We start from the raw sequence: 20,681 nt of genomic DNA, 5'->3' as shown, positions 1-20,681 counted from the left end.
AGAGTGAATTTCGAGTGAAATTGGAGTGAATTTTGAGTGAAAATGCTCACTCATTTTGGAGTGACGTCAGGGATCACTCCAAAATCTTCGAGTGATCCGTGAGGTCACTCCAAAATGAGTGAAAATGAGCATTTTCACTCAAAATTCACTCCAATTTCACTCGAAATTCACTCTTTTTTGTATTCACTCTTTTTAGAGTGAAAATTTTCACTCGATTCTTTTTAGAGAGTATGCAACAGAATGCTGTAGGTACAATGTATGGCTGTGTTATGTTAGTACAAGTGGGCACTGCACAAAAAAACTCCTGGAGCTCAAGGGTTAATTGATTAACAGTATTTCAATTTCAAAATATCTTATCAACAGATATTTTACAACCTCTACTAAACATAAACTTTGCTGGTGATAGTGGCAATCATTCTGACTGGATGCCTTTGTGTATCTACAATAGTGTCTGGGATCACTTTGTCTGTATGTCTGTCTGTGAGCGTGTGCTGGAGAGAGAGAGAGAGCGCGAGTGAGTGTGTGTGTGTGTGTGTGTGTGTGTGTGTGTGTGTGTGTTTGCCCTTCATCATCCCTCCAATCAACGTGAAAATAACATCATGTGCTCTCCCCAGGTGAAAATCCAATAAATTCCCCTCACTAAACTTTCCCTGGCATTTTGTTTCAATGGGGTACACTGGTGCTCTGTTCTTTGTTGAATTCACCCTGACTCCTGCCCAAAAGAATGCCAAGAATGTTGGTCCCAGTCTAGCAATCAAGCCATACAACAGAGTCCTTCTGGACCCAGACTTGACCATTCTGGAGTAACTGCAGAGATTTCATTCTCACAAGAGCAAAGACCATTCTTGACTTTGACTTTAGGTATTCTAAATGAGTCTTCTGGAGAGTTGGTATACTTTCCTTTGATGATTGATGGTTTATACATGGCTAGAGGGATAACAAGTTTTGCCCCTTTCGAACCCTGCGTAGCTTGACAGTACAAGCAAGTTTTGTTCACTTTGTTTTGGCATTAGGCCTACATGTTTTATTTCAAATACATGTATGCATATTATATGTGCACTTTTTAAAATATGGAATTAATTTACACGCACATGAAGCAGGTACATACAAATTTGTAAGGGCTTTAGGCATTACATATCAAAAAAATAGCTTGTACATTTTATACATGATTTCAATAGGCCATAAAAGACAGAGGCCTACTGGGGGGCATTTCATCAACGAGTTTGTCGCAGGTTTTCACCGACAAATTTGCCATCAGCCAATCAGATGCAAGGATTTCAGTAGCTTTTAACAGTTGTCAGTGTAAATCACTGACAAAAAGTTTCATGAAACGGTCCCCTGGAATCATGATCAACTAGACCCAATTGCTGAAATTGTAATAGTTCTTGAAAAGGTTCCTTGAATCCCCACATCTTATCCCTTGTTTAATCACGACTTTAATCAAGAGTCAATATTTCAAGACAGTGCTGCCAGTGTGCTACATCACTCTCTTGACCAAAATGAAGGGTTCACTCAAAGAACAAGACTGTAAACCACTACTGAGAAATTAACATTGGTACCCCTGTGAGAGGTGTTGAGTAATATAAGTTTGCACTAACATACGGAAAATTAAGATAAACCTACACTCTTAGCACTGGCCCATAAGATCTTGTACACCAGTTAGTATAATACTACTACTTCTTTTGATGTTCCTGGTGTATTTTCACCCCTCCTATACAAAAGAAAAAAAAGTGTGGTAGGGGTGGGGTAGGGTATTATGATATCAATATCCTGACACTATCTTTTTCAAAACAAGCTTCCTAAAAGTACAGACTACAGGGTTATATTTCAACTCAATACGTTACTCCTTTACTCAGCTTGAGCGCTCTAAATAAAGAAATCATGAAATACTTCCAGTCATTATACAACATATTCCTGTCCATGCTCCAGCACTTTACAACAACAACCAATTGTTGCTGAGTACAGAATCATCCTTACCTATAGGTCTTTTCTGTGTGTTTTTTTTTTTATTCAGATTTGTCAATTCGACCAGAAATATCAATTCTACAACACGGTAATTTGCACAGTGCCATAGAAACTGCAGTGCATTGTACATTTCTCCCAACACCTTTACAACTAAAGTGTTTTCATTTCCAAACTGGAATGCCAAGCCCTTCTCTTCTCGCTCAAAAGGGCCACCTCACTCCCGAATCAGAATTGGCACAGTCTAGCCCCCCTATTCCTCAGTTACTGGTAACAGACTGGTAAAACTGGCACACTTCCATCTTTCTCACTTCTTTCAGCAAATTTCCCAATCATACAAGCACAATGACGCACTACACACTTGTACCAGGTACCACATTATTTTCTTGTTTAGCCCCAATATTTGAAATTAGCTGTCATACTCCCGACCAAGCTGCATGTACAGTAAGATGCAGTTCCATACTTTGTAAGAGATCATACATTGTCCCTACATTTGTACCATTCCCACTGGTTCAAAATGAGTAATGGTACCAGGTATCAGAAATTTTGACTTTGAACGACCAACACTTTAATGATCAGTGTGTCACTTCAGGTGCAAGTGGCTGCTGAACAATCCTGAGTATCTTTTTTAACTACTTTGAATCACAATCCTACCCACTATAAACTTCAATAGTGTTGAACATCAAATGAGTGACATTCCATCACCAAAGCAAACACCAAGACAATCATTTTTAACTTCAATGATTTCAGAGAAAAAATGACGAGCTCATATTAAGCTTTGTGTTTTAGTGATTCTAGTCACTGACCAGCTGTTGAGTATACATGTACATGTACAAGTGTATAATGTATATTTCACTTATTCTAGTCACTGACCACTCATTGATTGAATGTTCAGTAATCTTAACAGCCTCTATGCTTACATATCTACATTTTGTCCACAAAATTACATGTAGGTACATGTACATTGTAGACATTGTACATGTTCAAAATCTACCTTATGTCAAATACGGAAAAGACCCAAACAGATAGATTATCTATCAGTATTCTACGTTAAAGATTGTAGTCAAGAACATTTAACGCCTGTTGTATAGTAGTGTTGCTACGAATGCACTGTAACTCTCTACAATGTATGTGCATTCTCTGTGCGAGAGAAGAGCATGTTTACTCTGTTTCTATTCCGCACAGCCACACAGCATACCGGAGTTATCAGTGATAACACACACCATGGTTAATGATTGACTACAGATCTGTTTTGATTTATCTCCCTCCCTCTCTCCTTCTCTCATATTCCAAAAATGAGAAAAAATGGTCATGCAGAATTCATCTTTACACAGTGCTGAAAGTACACAGTTCATAATTTAGCAAGCTTTACACAATGCCATTTGACAGTACCAGGCTCACACTGTGTCGAGTAACTCATCATTTTTTCATCACATACACACATACAATGTACGCTGTATGTTTGTATCTAATTAATATGCTTCGTTTCGTATGATACTGCAACATTATGCTACTACTTGTATCTTTTTTACTTGTATAGCAATATGGTTCAATCTTGCTGTCTCCATGTTTACCAATGTCTCAGATATGAGACATTGATTCAACTTTCAAAATCAATCAACATTCTACTTTGCAGAAAGGCCCAACACTGCATATTGCGTAAATGACTTTAAATGTATTGAGACACTATAAAACATTTCACAAAATCTAAAATCTATGATGTAGGCCCCTACTTGTAGTAATGCAATATGCTGAGAGGTTTCATTTATAATGTAAGGCCTACATGTAACTTCAAAGTTCAAGATCTTGTGTAAATATCAAGATTTTCTTTCTATCAGACATCATAAAGTTAAACATAGTGAGTGATCTTTTTTATGCACAGGATTGTGTAGGCCTATTATGTACATTGTACATTTATACTTCCAAAGCTCATTGACGGCTTTTATTGGAATTAAAAAAAAACAGAGTGATTCAGGCTTTAAAAAAGGATGATAAAGCAGGTAATATCAATATATTCTGCAAGATGGAGTTCAAAATATATTTCAGTGAAAAATAAAAAAAAGAAAATCTGGATATATTTGAAATTACTGAGGAGAGGGGTAAAACAATGATGGAAATCATTTTTCATTTAAAAAAAGGGCTAAAGAATCTATTTTCTGGAATGGAGTGCTGCGAATGAAAGAAATGTTTTGTGCTGGTGATGAACAGACTGTTACCTGGTAAGTTGTACACTGGATTTGTGTTTCTGCTGTACAGCAGAGATGCTGTATGAGATACAGTGTACACTTGTAATCACTTGAAACTGTAGTGAAAGGAAAGATTGAACATTGATCAACTTTATGCATTTCCTTTTTGCTGCCAAGACTTCCAATAATCATTATGGAGCAGAAACAAAAAAGTATTATGATGCAAGACCTACGTACAAGAGCTCTTGCAGTTAACACTTTCACTTTCCAAACTGTCACACACCACTCACTGACAAGACATGGTCAAAAATAGACACCAGTGATAAACAACATCATGTGGCTTTGTTCTACTGTAACTCTAAAAAAAAAATACAGCTAAGCAATCAAAATATGTCTGAGATAAAAGAGCAATGAAGGAAATCACAACTCTTTGGGGTCAGTCTATTCGTGCTTCAATGACTTTTTCTACCACCAACAACTTCCTGTCATGTGTGCATGCATGTGTGTTTGTAAACACTTTAATCATTGCTACTAACTTGTGACCCATGTAATCTGAGTAATCTTCTCAGTCCAAAAGTGAAAATCTTGCCAGGATTCATACAACATTTCAAATGTCCACTGTCTTTCTGCAATGTAGTGTATCCAGAACCATCTTTGGAAACTCTTAACGTGTTACACTTTGATAGCTTACTTAGAATTTGTCAACTGCTGTAGGTCAACAAAGACTTCACTATATAGTCTATACAGGCATCCAAGCTTCACCCCCTTGCAACACAGGAAAATAAGTGGAGAGAGATGAATTCAGCATATGAAGGTGTAAACCTGATTCAATGTAATTGCCACATTTGTAATATGTACTATGAGGCTATCTCATGTCTCACTGGGGACTTTACTACAAGACAACACTATGTCCACTCCTCTACAAAAGCATCCCCATCGTCAAACCATGGAGGTAGATTGAACTATCCCACCCGGAAATGCAATCATCCTCTCATCCACATTGGGCTACTTGCCAAATATCTCACAATGAGGGGCATTGTCAAGTTGCTGCCTTCAGACAGAGAGAGAGAGAGAGAGGGGGGGGGGGGCACCAATGTTTTACCCTTTACACAAGCCTGCATCGTAATCTGTTTACTGCTCTCACACTCTATAAAACACCATAATGGCAAATGTAAGGAAACATCATGACATACCACTAGACACATCTTGATTGGTGTCAAAGTCTGAACGCAATCACTGATCAGATGTGCAATACACAATGGACACTTTTCTTTCTTTCTTTCTTTCTTTTTTTTTTTGGGGGGGGGACATTCTTATCTTATTTATGCACAGTCTCATTGAAACTCGGAGTGGACCACTGAACACCATCAAGATAGAACAGGCTCACCCAAACATTGCTGAGTGTCACAACAACAGATCATACATTCTAAATGTAACTTTTGTGACTCATCGTCATTTATTGACCAAAACACATACACGTACATGTATCTTCCCTTGCCCCACCCCACAAAACTTTCCTTCGTAAAAGCTCAATAAGAACATGGTTTATGTTTTATGCATGAATACTGCAAACTTTTAGAGTCTTTATGTTGACAACAATATGTTGTGACTCTGCAAGCTGCAATGATCAGTCCCCCACGTGAAGAGTTTGCCAGACACAAACTTCCAGATCGTACCATACAGTAATTGCAAATGCATGACTTAAACAAGCTTGTGTACATAATCAGATGAGAAACACAAAACATACAACTTCCATTGCCTTTGTAGGCTGCATCATACTTTGTGATATTTTTTTTTTTTTACAAATTTCATGTCTTCCTCGCTCTTGGCAGAACAAAGTGTAGGCCTACATGCACCCTGTATTCACTAACATGGTCATAAAAATTTTGTACAACTAGAGATGTGAACTGAAATTGACAATGACAATATGTGTTGCAAAATGGAAGATCATATTCCCATGAAGGTCTTGTACTAATTGCATTAAAAGAAAATTACTCCATAATGTAGGCCCATACATGTAGTTTGCATTAATACCCCAAACTTGATAGGAAACTTTCAATATTTAAAAACTTCACACATATAGCAAATCCATGAAAGTCTGATAACCTTTAGAACTTGGAAGCCACTTCTTCAAAGCAGCTCTTGTAGATTTCACACATTTCAAGGCAAGGTTAACTTGACTGGACAGATTTCCATCAGTATGAGATCATCTGAAAACACGCTGGTACTTCCTTCCCAGAATTCCTCGTGTTCCTTGCACTTGAATATACATGTATCTCTCCTTTACTAGAAAGAAATAGGGGTAAGATCACTGGTAATTTAACCCACAAAGGATTCAGAGCTTTGCTCATAAAAGAACTCTATGTCTAAGTTAAAATCCCTCACTGTCTCTAGGCTGCCTGTGTGATGACTTTATCTCGTCTAACAACTGACAAACAGTCCTCCAAAAGTTATAACTAAGTAATATAAAGCTTTGAATTTTTGTCCTCATGTTCATAGCAATCACTTCAGTTCCATTGCACTCTGGGAAACTAAACCCACCAATGTTACTAAGAATGTTTGGTTTGGTTTGGTTTTTTTTTTTTCTTGTAGGTTTTTATGTCTCATTTCCATTACAAAAGAAATCAAAGGTATTCACAAGTTGGAGGCCATTTTTATTTTCTTTCCATGGGCCCCAAAAAGACAGGTGAATATAGTTGAATTGCATATTAATCTCCACCTGTACCCGCCCTCCACTCTAAAGTAACAGACTAGAAGTTCTCCTGTCTAACACAAATTTCAAGAGTGCAGAACAAGCAGAGAAGACACAACCGTTGGGGATATTTTCCTTTTTTTCAAGCTTGTTTGTTTGCTCCTTCTCTTTTTTGAAATAATCAATTGCAACCGCCCCTGTGGTAAATGTTGATTGTCCAGCGTCTGCGCATTGTCCACGCTTTGTCCGAGTACGGACATGCGGCGTAAAGGTGTGGATAACACCAGCCCCAGCGAGCTCCGCAGACGAGCAGCAGACCGTGATGCGACAAGGCTGAGAGCCCCCCAACCGACAGCACTGCGCACCTCTTACGTAATGGACGGTCTTCGGTATATGAGCAGAAAAACAAGGAAAATCACTTTGGGCGTGCGTTAAACCTCTGCAAAATGCAAGGCAGGCAGAGTAATGGTGGAATTAACAGCTCAGTGCCTGCTTCTTTGAAACAGAAAATCAGAAACTGGCCATTGATGATGTAGTGGTCACCATGTGAAATGTCCACCAAGCTTCCCTCCTACAGCTCCTCCCTCGCGTCCAGAATTAACTCCACCGTCCAGTGCGATAAATTGCAACTCAGCTCAGCTAATCATACAATTAATCAATTTATCCTGTACTTACCCGCAGCACTAATCGACATGGATATCAGCAGAAGTATCCTCAGCATCTTGGAGCAGCGATAATGCAGCAAGAACGAGAGAAAATATTCCTCGAGAGAAAAGGAATAAGGTCGAGAAGTCTTCCACCAGCTGGTTACGCGAGGTCTGGTTTCGGAAGTCTACGGCAAGTGGATCCCACTCTGGATGACTGGAGCGAAAGAGCGAAGAGCGTTTTTTGGTCCCAGACGGTTTGAAGTTGGTAGACGCCCGCGCTACTCTTCTCTGCGTGTGTGTATGTGTGTGTGTGTGTGGTGTATTTTGTGTGTGCGCGTGAATGCGTATGTGAGTCACCTTGCCAAAAATCAATGGAAAAACTCGTGTGTGTTCACAAAGCACACGTGTGGCCGATATGCGCAGGCGCAAAGATAAGTTTGTGTACGGATGAACGCACCCACGCTCAGGGCCATTAAAAGAAAAGAAAGGACAAAATAAAAGGGGAGGGGGGTGGGGGACAATGCACCAAGAATAGATGCTATCCATGTCCAGCTTGTGACGGGTCAGTGGCCTTGCAATAATATCACCTCCAGCATTATCAAACATCAAAAGGATTTTCTAGGAGAACACTTTATTATAGTCTACGAGACGTCTACATCATAACACATCCATGACAAACATTCTATGTTGAATCCCGATGATTTGTTATTTAGCCAAGAGCAATGTTCATATCGATTATGCCAAGGATTTATCAGAACTCCTTGTTTAAACAGTGTCATGCTCAGTATCAACGTAGTGATGCCGAACCTGTACACGATCATTGTACAATTATAGAATATACAGTGAGTATACGGTGATAACAGTAAATTGGGAAACTTCGTTTTGATGCGTAATGGTGTAACTGCTGTTTTACACACACACACAAAAAAAAAAATAGAAATTGAATTAAAAAAAAAAAAACATTCCTCCAGTTGCAAATAGTCTAATGAATCAACTACACCTTAGCCACTATAGCATGACTAGAAATTACAAATGTATTCAGACATTTGAATTCTATTTTATCAAAGTTTGCTTCAGACGAGTTGAAGTCGTAAGACTTTGTCCGAGATATCATTAATATCAAGGGTTTTATGCAAACGGAATCCTATGAGCAGAGATGATCACGTGGTCTACACGTCGCAGAGTTCTCAAAAGAAGTTTGCATGATAATTTGAATACATTATCAAGTCCTCCGATTCGGATTCGGATCTCATCGTCATCATCATCATCATCATCATCGTCAGAAGAAGAAGAAGAAGAAGAAAAGGTTACTCTTCCCCTGAGAGGGAGACCTGTCAGCGGTAAAGTGGATAGTTAGAGACCCTTTAAGGACAAGAAAACTTTCATATGTATAATTACACATCTGGATTGAGTGAATGCAGCAATACTAATTGAACACATCAGTGAAAGTTGAGGGAAAATCGGACAATCTGTTCAAAAGATATGAATTTTTAAAGTATCTGCACAGTTACTGCTGCTGGATGAGAAGACTACTACAGTGTGTTTTGTCATGCGTACAACGATATAAGGAAAATATAAAGAGAATTCCAAAAAAAAAAATGTATTCATATTTTTTTTTTTTTTAAAGTTCACATTTCCTTGGCTCGTCACTGATGTATGTTAAGGGTAATCTACTACTCGTTGAGGATGGTCTGATTTGTCTACAACACATTTCCCATAGACCCCTGCCCGAGTATACTCGAGACTCGTACTCAACGGGTTAATCCCCGTGCCTTTGGAAAGAGGGATGTCAAGTGTTCTACTCATGTGAGAAAAGTGAAAATATCTTGAATTTTCCTTATACTTTCTTTATATCGTTGTACACGTGTGACATCACAAGATGTAGATAGTAGTCTTCTCATCCAGCAGTGACTGAGAAGAAACTTTAAAAATTCATAACTTTTTTAACGGATTGTCCAATTTTCCTCAAACTGTTGCTGATGTGTTCTATTGATATTGTTGCATTCACTCAATCCCCATGTCTATGAAGGGAAAAAAAGATATCTCTCTCTCTCTCTCTCTCTCTCTCTCTCTCTAAAAAAATACTAATTTGGATCCTGGAGAGCTAAACAAATGGCATCCTGGCGACCCTTGTGCAGTAAGGAAAATAGCGCCTTGGGGAGATGTGATCACACAGTATAGGGTAAAGCCAACAAAATGTGTCTTGTTAATACTATCATTTCGTATTACATGTATTGTCAATTCTGATAACAATATGATCAGATATTCCACTTTACTACTGTTATCATTGTTAATCCAATAAGTTATTGTTATTATAATCAATATCGTCATCATTCTAATATCATTATTTCGCAGACACCGATAAATGATCATTGACAAGACACCAGGGCCCGTATTCTGCTAAAACTGATACCGAGTTTAAACCCACGTCTGGGTCTAAAGTGGGTTTAAACCTTGGTCTTTAGTAGAATACGGGCCCAGGGGTCTCACCTCCCTGATCGAGGTCAGCTAGCTGCACAGCAGCAGTCAGTTCTAGGCAAAGAGATGAGGAGATTACCCTCTATGGTTCTAGGTCTGTCCCGAATAACGCCCTCTACGCCTCGTTACACAAGTCTCTCCACTGCAGGCTGTCAGCGTGTTTTTTTGTTTGTTTGTTTGTTTGTTTGTTTGTTGTTGTTTTTTAGACGGCACAGATTGGGGAACCTAACCCTAACCCTAACCATCAAACCCTAACCCTAACCCTAACCCTAAACCCTAACCCTAACCCAACGTGTTTCCCATAATACGTGCCATGCCCCAATCTGTGCCGTCTAAAAGAAAAAAAAAACGCAGGCTGCCAGGGGGGTATAAGATACTAGCAATACTTATTAATGGTCTCACGCTATGCTCCATCTCAGGGGACGTTTCACCTCGTCCCCGGCTCATCGATACAAGAGTGTTCCCAAGGAAAAACAAATAAATTGATAAAAATTAATGTAGAAAGTACACAATGATTAAGTGGGGTTTGGGGAGTTTACTTGTTTTATTTTTTCTGTTTTTATTGTTTTGTTTCGTGATACAGGTTATCTATTTAGACAATTTTATGTGTGTGTGTGTGTGTGTGTGAGTGTGTGTGTCCCTCTTCTCGACTTAATCAAAACCAGAATGACATTATATTGTAATGTTTCTAGCTCCATTTTAGTTGTTTTTATCGTATATTGTTTGCTGTATTTATGTTGAATGAAAAATAAACTTGAACTTGAATTTGTGTCACCCATCCTACTATAATTTGCAAGGAGATTTTTGTATTTCAAACTCCTTTAATGTCATTAAGTCATGAATTTATACAATTTTACAGCTCAAAATTATAATGATACATGCAATGATGATGACGATGATAATACTGATAATAATAATAATGATAATGATTGTATAATCACCGTCATCATCATCTTCATCATAGTAGGCTAACATTAATGATAATAAATTAAAGACAATAGGTAATGCTAACATGTTTCACATTTCTATAATTCTGATAAAACAAACTGTAACCCCTCCCCTCGATTTGAAGAACAAAGAAAGAACAGTGTCCGGCCTGCAGATAAGGTGGACTAGGCCTATATGCAGGAGGATCTACACACGCTTTATGTTTTATGTTATCTTTACACCACCCCCCAAAAAAAGAAAAAAAAACAACAACAACAACAAAATACCGTCTCCCATATTCCTCTCGTCGACTGTATTAACTTTTTTTAATATTATTTTGTTAAACCTAAAGTGTAAAAGTAATCAGTAGCTTAACATGATTTCATAATTACAGAATATGGTCATGATGTATTTAACTCAATACAATGTGATATAACTTGTGAGACAGTTGTGTTATCCAAGGACACTTTGAATAAACAATCAATCTATTTACTGGTCCCCATCACATTATAATCCTACAACATTCAAAATCGTCAACACAGTTTAAACTGATATCTAATACAGAAAGACATTTCACATTCTGCATAATCTGCAGAATATTGTCATTAATAGTTACAGCAGCAGCCTATAAGCCGTTGCTTCGTGTCATATACAGAGTGGTCTGAAATACATAGTAAGTGACATTTCATTTCATTTCATTTTGATTTTATGTCAACACGGTAATAAGAAGGAAACTTGCTTAGCTATCGGCTGTTATTCTGCAAGTCCGTGCATGTATACAATATAACATGACGAAAACATAGATTCAGTAACAGCATATAACAATGACTGAAATAAGAACAAAAAAAAGAGAGAAAAAAAATCACAAAGAAAGAGAAAAGTATATGAAGAGTTTGCAAAAAACCGATAAGTCCATATTTGCCAAAATAAATGGAGATATTTGCGATTAAAGGTCAAGAAAAATAAAAAGAATAATAATTTTTTTTTGCTTCTTTTGACCATAACTTAAAAATATATCTGTATATGTAGTGACCAATATATCTTTTAAAAGGTATTATTTTGAACTTTATGACAGAGATCGTACTTGAAAATCCTCAAAAATGGACTTATCGGTTTTTGCAAACAAACCCTTCATAACAGCACATGAAAAATACAGACATTGACAAGAGATTGACATGAAACAAATGTCAATAGTACTCATCGCGTAACATAATAGGAAACGTTATGATTAATGACATCCACTATAATTGCGGATATGAAAATAATTACGTAATTCATCTTTGGTCTGCGGGGAAAAGTCCGCGTAGGACATGCCCTATATCATGTGCAAATACACACATGTGGTATCGGCATTCACTGACGGTTCTGACGATTATGACCATAATTGACTCGTCTTATACTTACATGACTAATGAATTCAATGCACGCGTCCTTGAAGGGGAGCATCAAGCTATTTGCTCAAGTACGTTTCCTAGTCCATGGAACTGCAGTTGCATGTTTCTATTTTGGGCAAATATTCAAGCAATCATATTTTGGTCGTCAGGAATAATGGCCTCTACGACGTGCTGTTGTGTTCAAGCTGCAGACGTATGACTACGACCTAGACATTAGATTGATTAGTGGTAATATAAAAATTGCGTTAATGAGATAATTACTAGTAAGTTTTGTTGTGTGTACCGCTGTCCTCATCATAACTGTTTCTATCATCAATTAGTAAATCAACTTACGAATGACTTCATGATAATATCATGCATATTTCCCAGCTTCATTATAATTTACCATGGTCACCTCTGCAGAGCTCACCTGAGTGTGCTATGGAGCATTGTTATCTTGCGCTCAGTAAAACTGCTGTATAGCATTCAACAAACTTTAGTTCAGTCATGAAGACAGAAGACAAACTAGCTGGAAAACTGCACAAACGAAATTCAGTCCAGTCACACTTTGTAAGTGTCCAGAATCATCTGAGAATCCATCTACACCATTCTATAATATTATCTTGCCCTCTTCCTCCTCCTCCTCCTCCTTCTTCTTCCTATTCTTCCTGTAAGGTCGTGTTCCTCCACTTGCCCTCTTTTGTTTCCATTCAATTTTCTCCGTTGGTTTACAAATCGCATTGCGAATAATTGTAGATCATTACTTTAACGTGGTGTCAACCAAATAATATCAATATTTGGTGCAAATGTATAATTGATAGATCATTGCTTTACTTCTACTATTCTTTACGTTATTTTTCAAGCATAGCTGAATATGTGAAAGTAAATTCAAGTTATGGCAATACGTTCAAAGACTGCATGATATTACGTAAAGATTGTCAAATAAAACACGACGGACCTGCAGAATTATCACAATTGACAACTTTTATGTAGGTATCATGATTATTTTTCCTAACTTTTGAAAAGGTATAACCTTTGACATGTTAGCCAAGAACCGTTAGAATAAGTATAACAGGTAAAGGGGAAGCTACAGGGAAGGTGGGAAAATGGGAATGGGAAGGAAATTAACTTTCGAATTATTCAAAATAAAAATGGGGGAGATGAAGAAGGCAGCAGTGGCAGACAAGAAGAAAGAAATAAAGTGAAGGAAAGAGAGAGAGAAAGAGAGAGAGAGAGAGAGAAAGAGAAAAGAAGAAAGAAGAAGAGGGTAATGACATTGTGGTTGAGGATGGGGAATGTGATGTAACAATTAAAGATGATTACTGATACACTGTAATAAAAACCGAACATCAGTCGTGGAAAGAACACTGCGCTGACAGTAGAGGGCGCTATTACAGCCAATGCAATAGCCAATGAGCGATTCTCAGTCACTGCCCGTTCAATGAAGTGAACAAAATTGACTAACAAAATCAGTGATAACAGCAGGCTGCTGCTGTAGCAACAAGAACAGCAGCAACAACAGGGAACAGCAACAATAACAAAAACGATAACAAAATCACACTTCGGTAATCATTCCTTCAATCGTTATTCATCTCTAATGCAAAACAATATGTTAAAAGTACCTTTTGATATTTTCTTGTGTGGGTTAATCGTGTAATTTACCTCCACCTCCTTCCTCACTGTCTTGTTTTATACCATTTTATTTGTATTCTCTCAGATCGAAAGCGGGGCAGCTGTTCTTATTCGATTCTTTTACTGCCAAAGTTCACTTTGATTCGATTTGTCTTTAGCATTATCTCGCCAAAATTCTCTAAAATCAAAAGATTAATCTTATTATATCAAAATATTTGAATAGAATGTTAGAGCGATGACCATATCATACAAAACAAAAGAAAAACATCGGGTATACAATAGCACTTTTTAAATTATTATGGTATTCTCCCCTTGATAGCGAAACTGAAATTCGAAAGTCCTTATTCTTTATCTTGGTGAAAAGCATCATTAAGTCGGTACATATAGCCAAGACTAAGACTTGATCATCAACATGAACAACAACAAAAATATCTAACTACGACCATTACCACAACAACTGCAACAACAACAACAACAACATCAACAACAACTACAACAACATCATCATCAACAACAACAACAACAAATGAAGTTATTCTATCAGGACTTGAATTTTGCTAATTCAGTTTTTACCATAGAACTTTACTTCTCTTTATTACTATAACATTCTTTATCTTTACCCTATTGGATACCAATGATTATTGTATGCATTTTGTCAATATTATAGTTTGTCAAGATTTTAGTGTTTTCTAGTAAAGTGTATTTTTGACTCCAATTTCACGTGCAGCCACCAAAATCCCCGCACGTGAAATCAGTGTAACTTTTATCTGTAATTTTTTTTTTTAATACAAGTTCAAGTTTTTATGGCGCCATGCCAATAGAAGTGACCAAAATTGATCGACATAAACTAAATAGATTTAAGAATGTTGCTCTGTCTTTCTGTCTGATTGAAGAGCAGCCAAACTTTCTAATTTGTTTTAAAGACGAAGGTAATGCATTACAGGCTCATTTTGTGTGACCCATTCGTTACCCTCTATTTTAATAAACAATATTAATAGATGGTTTAATACACTTAAAATGACATATGATGTGATCACAAAATGCATTTTTCTTTCTTCAAATGATTTGTATGCTTTGAAACCGTATTATATAGAAATCACTAAAAAAAGTCTATATTCTTTTTTTGTGGGGGGGGGGGGGAGGGGGAGATGGTAGGGATGATTTGAGATAACATGGTGTGGATCACCTTCGTAATCGAGCATATTTCTATCATCTATCTTTTTTTCTTTCTTTCTTTCATTGTAGTTAGCCGTTTTGTTTTTGTTTTGTTTTTATTTTGTTTTTGCTTTGCAGAGGATCATGAACGACAGGAATATTGAGAGATAATAATAGAGAAAGATCAGGAGAGAGAATGAGAGACGGAGGGAGAGACGGAGGGGGAGGGGAGGACAAAGATCGAAAGGAGAAGCGAGAAAGAGATTATGAAAGACTATTATAGTAAAATTAATTCCCAGTTCAAGGTCAGGAGGTGCAGGTGCAGGTGCAGCTGATCTGTCTGTGACACTGGACAGTTTTAACGTACAATACAATATATCTGTAATGTAACTGTCGGTATCCGGCATAAAGACTTTATTACTTTATTATTTTGTCGTCCGCATCGAAAGAGGGCGCTGTCTCTTCGCAGGCAATCAGCAAACATCAACCAGTCCTGCCTCTCCTGTCGCTGACTGATGTAAAGGGACGGCCGCTGGCTGACACACTGGTTCGGGCAGCTGCTGCATGCTGCGGGTGACTGCGGCCGCTGCAGCTCTGGGGCACAAAACGATCGTCGCATCGCTTTTCCAGCTATGCGCTAGCTGCAGCCGCTGAGCGCAAAGCAAAGCGAGGCCTAGCTGAGGCCGACTACAAACTACATTTGTATGTTTACTGTGTGAGTGCTTTAACACTAAACAGTCAGTCTTGTTTATGCTGTACCATCAAGGGTCTAGATCCAAGCTTCTGGTGACTTAATTGTCTTTAAGGTAAGGTTGTAAAGATGATTGCGACTACCGTGGATATCTTGTATTCACGCATTAACCTATTTGAATAAATTTATTGGATATATCTTAAACTTTGCAATGTTTACGGCAAATTCTGACTCGGTGATGACACAAAACGAAGTATATGGGCCTGTAATGTACGCCACAATCCAGTTACATGCTCTTTAAAAGACCATTGAAACCTCTCAGTCTCATATTACACGTGGATGGTGTTCATATTCTGTCATTATAATGGAAATTCTAAAGTTGAATAAGACCAGATATCGAAAGCATCTTTCAACTTACAGCTGTTGCACAAAGTGCAGTGCAGTCGCTAGTGACATCCAAACAGTAACGTTAGAGGGTTCTATATGTCGTGAGTTTACATTATCTCAGCTAGCCAAAACGTATGCAGAGACTCCAACTCTCCCGTTTTCGACGGGAGATCTCCCGCCGAAAACCCGTTTTTGCAGAATCTCCCGTTCTCCCGCTGAATATTTAATTTCTCCCGCCCTGGCTCTGTGTCTCCCGTTGAAAAGGGTTTCTTACTTATTGCTATTGTATGCTGAAAAAATAAGCCTTACGGCCCTGGGCCTTAGATAGCACCAGAGAGCATCTAGAACCCTAGGAACATCGCGCTTCGCACACATCAATTTGGAGTCTCCCGTTTGCTAGGGGCCTCAGGGGGGAGAATCTCCAGATCAGAAGGTGCTTTGGGTTGGAGTCTCTGCCTATGTACCACTCCCTACCAGGTAACCGTTAGTAGATCTAGAATAAGCCAGTTCATAATTAGCTCATGAACACATTGGAACAAATGACCTTTTTTTTTTTTCTCAGTTGGTTAGGCACTTCACTTGTTTTCAAAGCGGCATGATGCATAAGCTTGCCCGACGTAACAATTTATGGAATTTATTCAAACACAGAATGAGCTTGCGTTGAGATCAAGTGATCAGAATACTCCATCAGTTGACACTTTAGCAGGCATCCATTTCATTGTTTTGTATTGAATGCAATAACAGCCTATTTCCTCTTTGCGAAATACCATTCTTGCTGTCAGGCGGATGTGCATGCTGGCAAGCACCATTTAGATAAGGATCACGTGAATAATCATCGCATCACAGATGCTTATCACAGATGCTTATCTCAGTGAATTTACAAACCAAAATGCCTGTTGGTACAAATGATCTTTTTCTGCTCTTGCGCAAAGTGGAATTACGAACTGGTCTCTTGTAGTCTAGGATCTACTTAGTACCATATCATATGCAGTATGGATATGAGCTGATAGAGGTTATAACTGTGAAGTGAACATTTTCTTTCATGTTTTTTTTTCTCTCTTGGTTGATGGATCATACAGTCAGATTTCTGCATTGTAGTCAATATTCTGACCACTGATCAAAATTCAATGATAAATTATGCAATTTGTAAAATAGACTTGTTTGTAGCCCTACATAGTGATTGTACTTATGCTGTAATGTTTGTCAATATTATGTTTCAGGCAATAATGCTTTTATAAATAACTTTTTCTTTGTAATTACCAGGTACAACAAAGATGAACTCTTGATATGGAAAATCCTCTTATGTAGACAACACGCACTGGAAGAGAAGCAGTGCACAAGGAGGAGTTCTGTTACCTGTGAGAGTGTTTGTCGCCATGGAGACGGAGATGCCGATAAAGAAACAGTCCAAGAGGAAGCCGTACATGTGTGCGTTATGTAGCAGGGCTTTCTCCAAAGCCTTGTCACTCCAGAGACACATGGAGGATATTCACAACATCCAGGAAACAGATAGTGAAGATGAGGATGATGATGATGACGGTAAAGAGGTGAACAAAGATTCGGGAGGAAATGTCAAATTGATGAGCAGTGATCATCTGAAGCTCTCCAGTACTCTTTGCTACCCCAGTGATGGTGTTAATAGTCAAAATCATGGCATTCTTGTGTCTGAGCATTCGCTGAATGACATAGATACCCCTTCTCAACACACACTTCTACCTCAGCATCAAATGCAAAATGCCATCATTCAACCTGTAAGCTCAGGCCAATCACAGCAAAATTCCTCATCTGAAAAAGAAGTGATAGAGCAGCATGATGGCTGTGTTACTGGAGATAGTTTTGTTCTTGGATGCAGGATTGAAAAACTAAATCATCACCGTGGCAACAACTGTGCGGTTATTGGTTCTCACCTCTTGTCGGAAAAGAATTGGATTCTGGCTGTATCAGACCAGAGTGCAGCAGATATGGAGGTAGACCTCGAGCAGGGATGTAAGGACATCTTGGCGGAGGCTGCATCAGCAGCAGACATTTTCAGTCAAATCAGAGAGGAGAAGAGTGGAGCTGGGAGAAATCAAATCCATGATGAAAGTGTTCAGGGAAGACGGACTCCTGCACCACCTTGTTCAACCATGCAGGGTGCTCAAGAGAGGAAGGTTTCTGAAAGCGCAACTGTGTCTCCTGGACTCAAACCAGACAGCAATGGGCAGCCAGGGGTAATAAGGCAACATCAATCTTCAGCGCAAAGTGTCACCCCAACGAGAAGACCGAAAAGAAACTTGAAAGAATTTATTCAGATTGGGAAGTCTGACGGAGGGCCATCTAGAAAACAGCAACCATCAAAGGATATAGGCAAGCAAAAGTCCACGCAAGTAGAAACTGCTACACCAAAAACAAGGCGTCAAAAGTCTGTGATAGAGGTCTCTCGCAATTGTCTTTCTGCTGTTAGCCATGATACCAGTTGTTCCAGAACATTGCGAAGATCACCACGAAACACTATGCAAGCTAGGAGCAAAAAGGCTGTATGTGATCTGGCAATTGGCAAAAAGCTACATGTAGAAGCTTCAAGTTGTAAATCTGGTAAGAAGAGACAATTTGAAACAAGGTGTAATCAACAGATGTTATTTTAAAGTCTCCATTCTAAGACTGCCATGACACTTTAACTGTATCAATATGTCTAGTTTTAGTAGAAAAAGAAAAAGAGTACAATAAAAAAGTAACAAGATTTAAAGCTTGTACAAGATCATTTATCATGCCTTTACAGAGCAGTGCCCTAAATCAAATCCAACAAGTAAAACATGATATCAATGTGGCTTTAATTCATAACTTGTGAGGTATGTGAATTTTTACTTCATAATTAGCCACTAAATCTGAGGTTAATGAAAACCGGGCAAATGATGCAGAGTTCTTAATGACTTCATGTTGTGATAAAAAAAAAAGCAAACAAAAGAAATTTCAATAAATGGAAATTCAGTGACAATTTACAATCCCGACATAGATTTCTGAGGTGACAATATCACTAAAATGTGGCTTAATTTTTCAGGGTATGGTTCCATGCCGTAGTATGACAGTTGTTAAATTTGCGAATACAACATCAGAAGAAAGTTTATTTGTTAACTTCAAATTCAGGAGATATTCTGCCAGAAAAGAAAACCATAACAAAAAAAAGAACCCAAAAACAAAAACAAAGACAGTTGAAAACCACCATTCATTTTCAGCAGTCAGTAACCACTGTAAAATTGGAAATTTTTCCGCATGTCATGCAACCAGAAGCTGTCGCGAAAATAAATGATGCAAATATGTTTGCATGCCGTACAGTGTATGTTCCAGTTGTTTATGTCCTGATTCCGCAGAATTTAAAACATTTGAAATTCATCTTATTAGGCCGAGTGCGAAAAATTGGGTGAAAATATCCTTTTTTACAGTTATCTCTTCTGTATGATGTAGGTAATTTTATGAATATTCAATGTTAAATATTTCAGGTTCACCATCATCTGGAAAGCACAGACAGCACAAAACTTTGCAGCAGAAGATCCTGGACCTCCAGAAGGCCAACGAAGAAACCAGGAAACAATCTCTCTCGGTCAGCAAACTTCTTGGCAGGGACTCGGTCAGTAAACGCTCAAAGGGTACGAGGAAGACCAAATCAGCAGGCAAGGTCAAGAATGTCGGCTTGACCGATGCTAATGAGAGAAATGAGGAGGAAGATGGAGCACAGGAGGAAAATGGTAAATGTTTTATTGTTTGTTTTTAACTTTGAATGGACAGATCACTAGCAAATTACTGATGCATGTAGAGACGTATTATGTCTGGAGCTTCAAAAAAAGGTACATGAAGTATGCTCATACTATTGCATTGTGGTTGTGAGTACATTGAGAGAAAGCTGCAGGCTATAAAAAAAACACCAATCATTTTTTTTTTTTTTTGGGGGGGGGGGGGCACAATTATGTAGCAGAAGGCAACACTCAATATGTCTGCAGCAAGATAAAGTTAGAAAATTGTTTTTGGAAAAGTACATTTGACAGTTTCAGACTAAAAGTTTTTGTTAAATGATGTGATGTGTGATTGAAGCTTATTGGGCATACACGGTCGTCATGAATATTTTCAAATTTGTTTTTATTTACCTTGATGAGTTATAACTTATAAATTCATTGTTTAAGGTACACTGAATGACAAATGTTTGGATAGGAATTTATTCCTAGTATTCTACTAGCATTCAAAATTAATCATTCTTTTTTAGAAGAAAATCTTGATGAGCAGAATAGTTCTGTGAAAAGAATATGTTTGGGAACTTTTGCAGTTGTTTCATCATTAACATTGCTGTAATTCAACATTGATTACGAGTTATTAGGTTCTGGTTGAAAATAGTACTTGCAAAAACATACGTAAAAGAATACATTAAAAAAAAGAGTTAAGGTTTAAAGTAATGGTACATGCAAATGACAGAACCCTTGCACCACAGTGCTGTATAGGCTGAACAAAAATAGTTGTGCTGGTCAATAATTTGCAAATTATTAAAGGACAAGTCCACCTTCATATGGATTGAGTGAACCCAGC

At 38.0% G+C, this 20,681-nt stretch overlaps 1 protein-coding gene across 1 annotated transcript in view; it reads right to left on the bottom strand.

Annotated features, from left to right (window-relative positions):
- The window catches only part of LOC139722758 (neural cell adhesion molecule 2-like), a 105,788-nt gene extending 98,096 nt beyond the window's left edge, over nt 1–7,692 (bottom strand). Inside the window, exon 1 of the mRNA XM_071634046.1 lies at nt 7,516–7,692. Within this exon, the coding sequence (XP_071490147.1) occupies nt 7,516–7,561 (46 nt within the window). The 5' untranslated portion in view covers nt 7,562–7,692. The remainder of the gene's footprint in view (nt 1–7,515) is intronic.
- Between the last annotated feature and the right edge of the window lie 12,989 nt (nt 7,693–20,681).

Source organism: Diadema antillarum, unplaced genomic scaffold (genome assembly GCF_040938485.1).
Source record: "Diadema antillarum isolate AM-2024a unplaced genomic scaffold, OU_Dant_1.0 scf00000170, whole genome shotgun sequence".
In the NCBI taxonomy this organism is placed as follows: domain Eukaryota; kingdom Metazoa; phylum Echinodermata; class Echinoidea; order Diadematoida; family Diadematidae; genus Diadema; species Diadema antillarum.
This window is presented reverse-complemented; position numbering and strand designations above follow the sequence as displayed.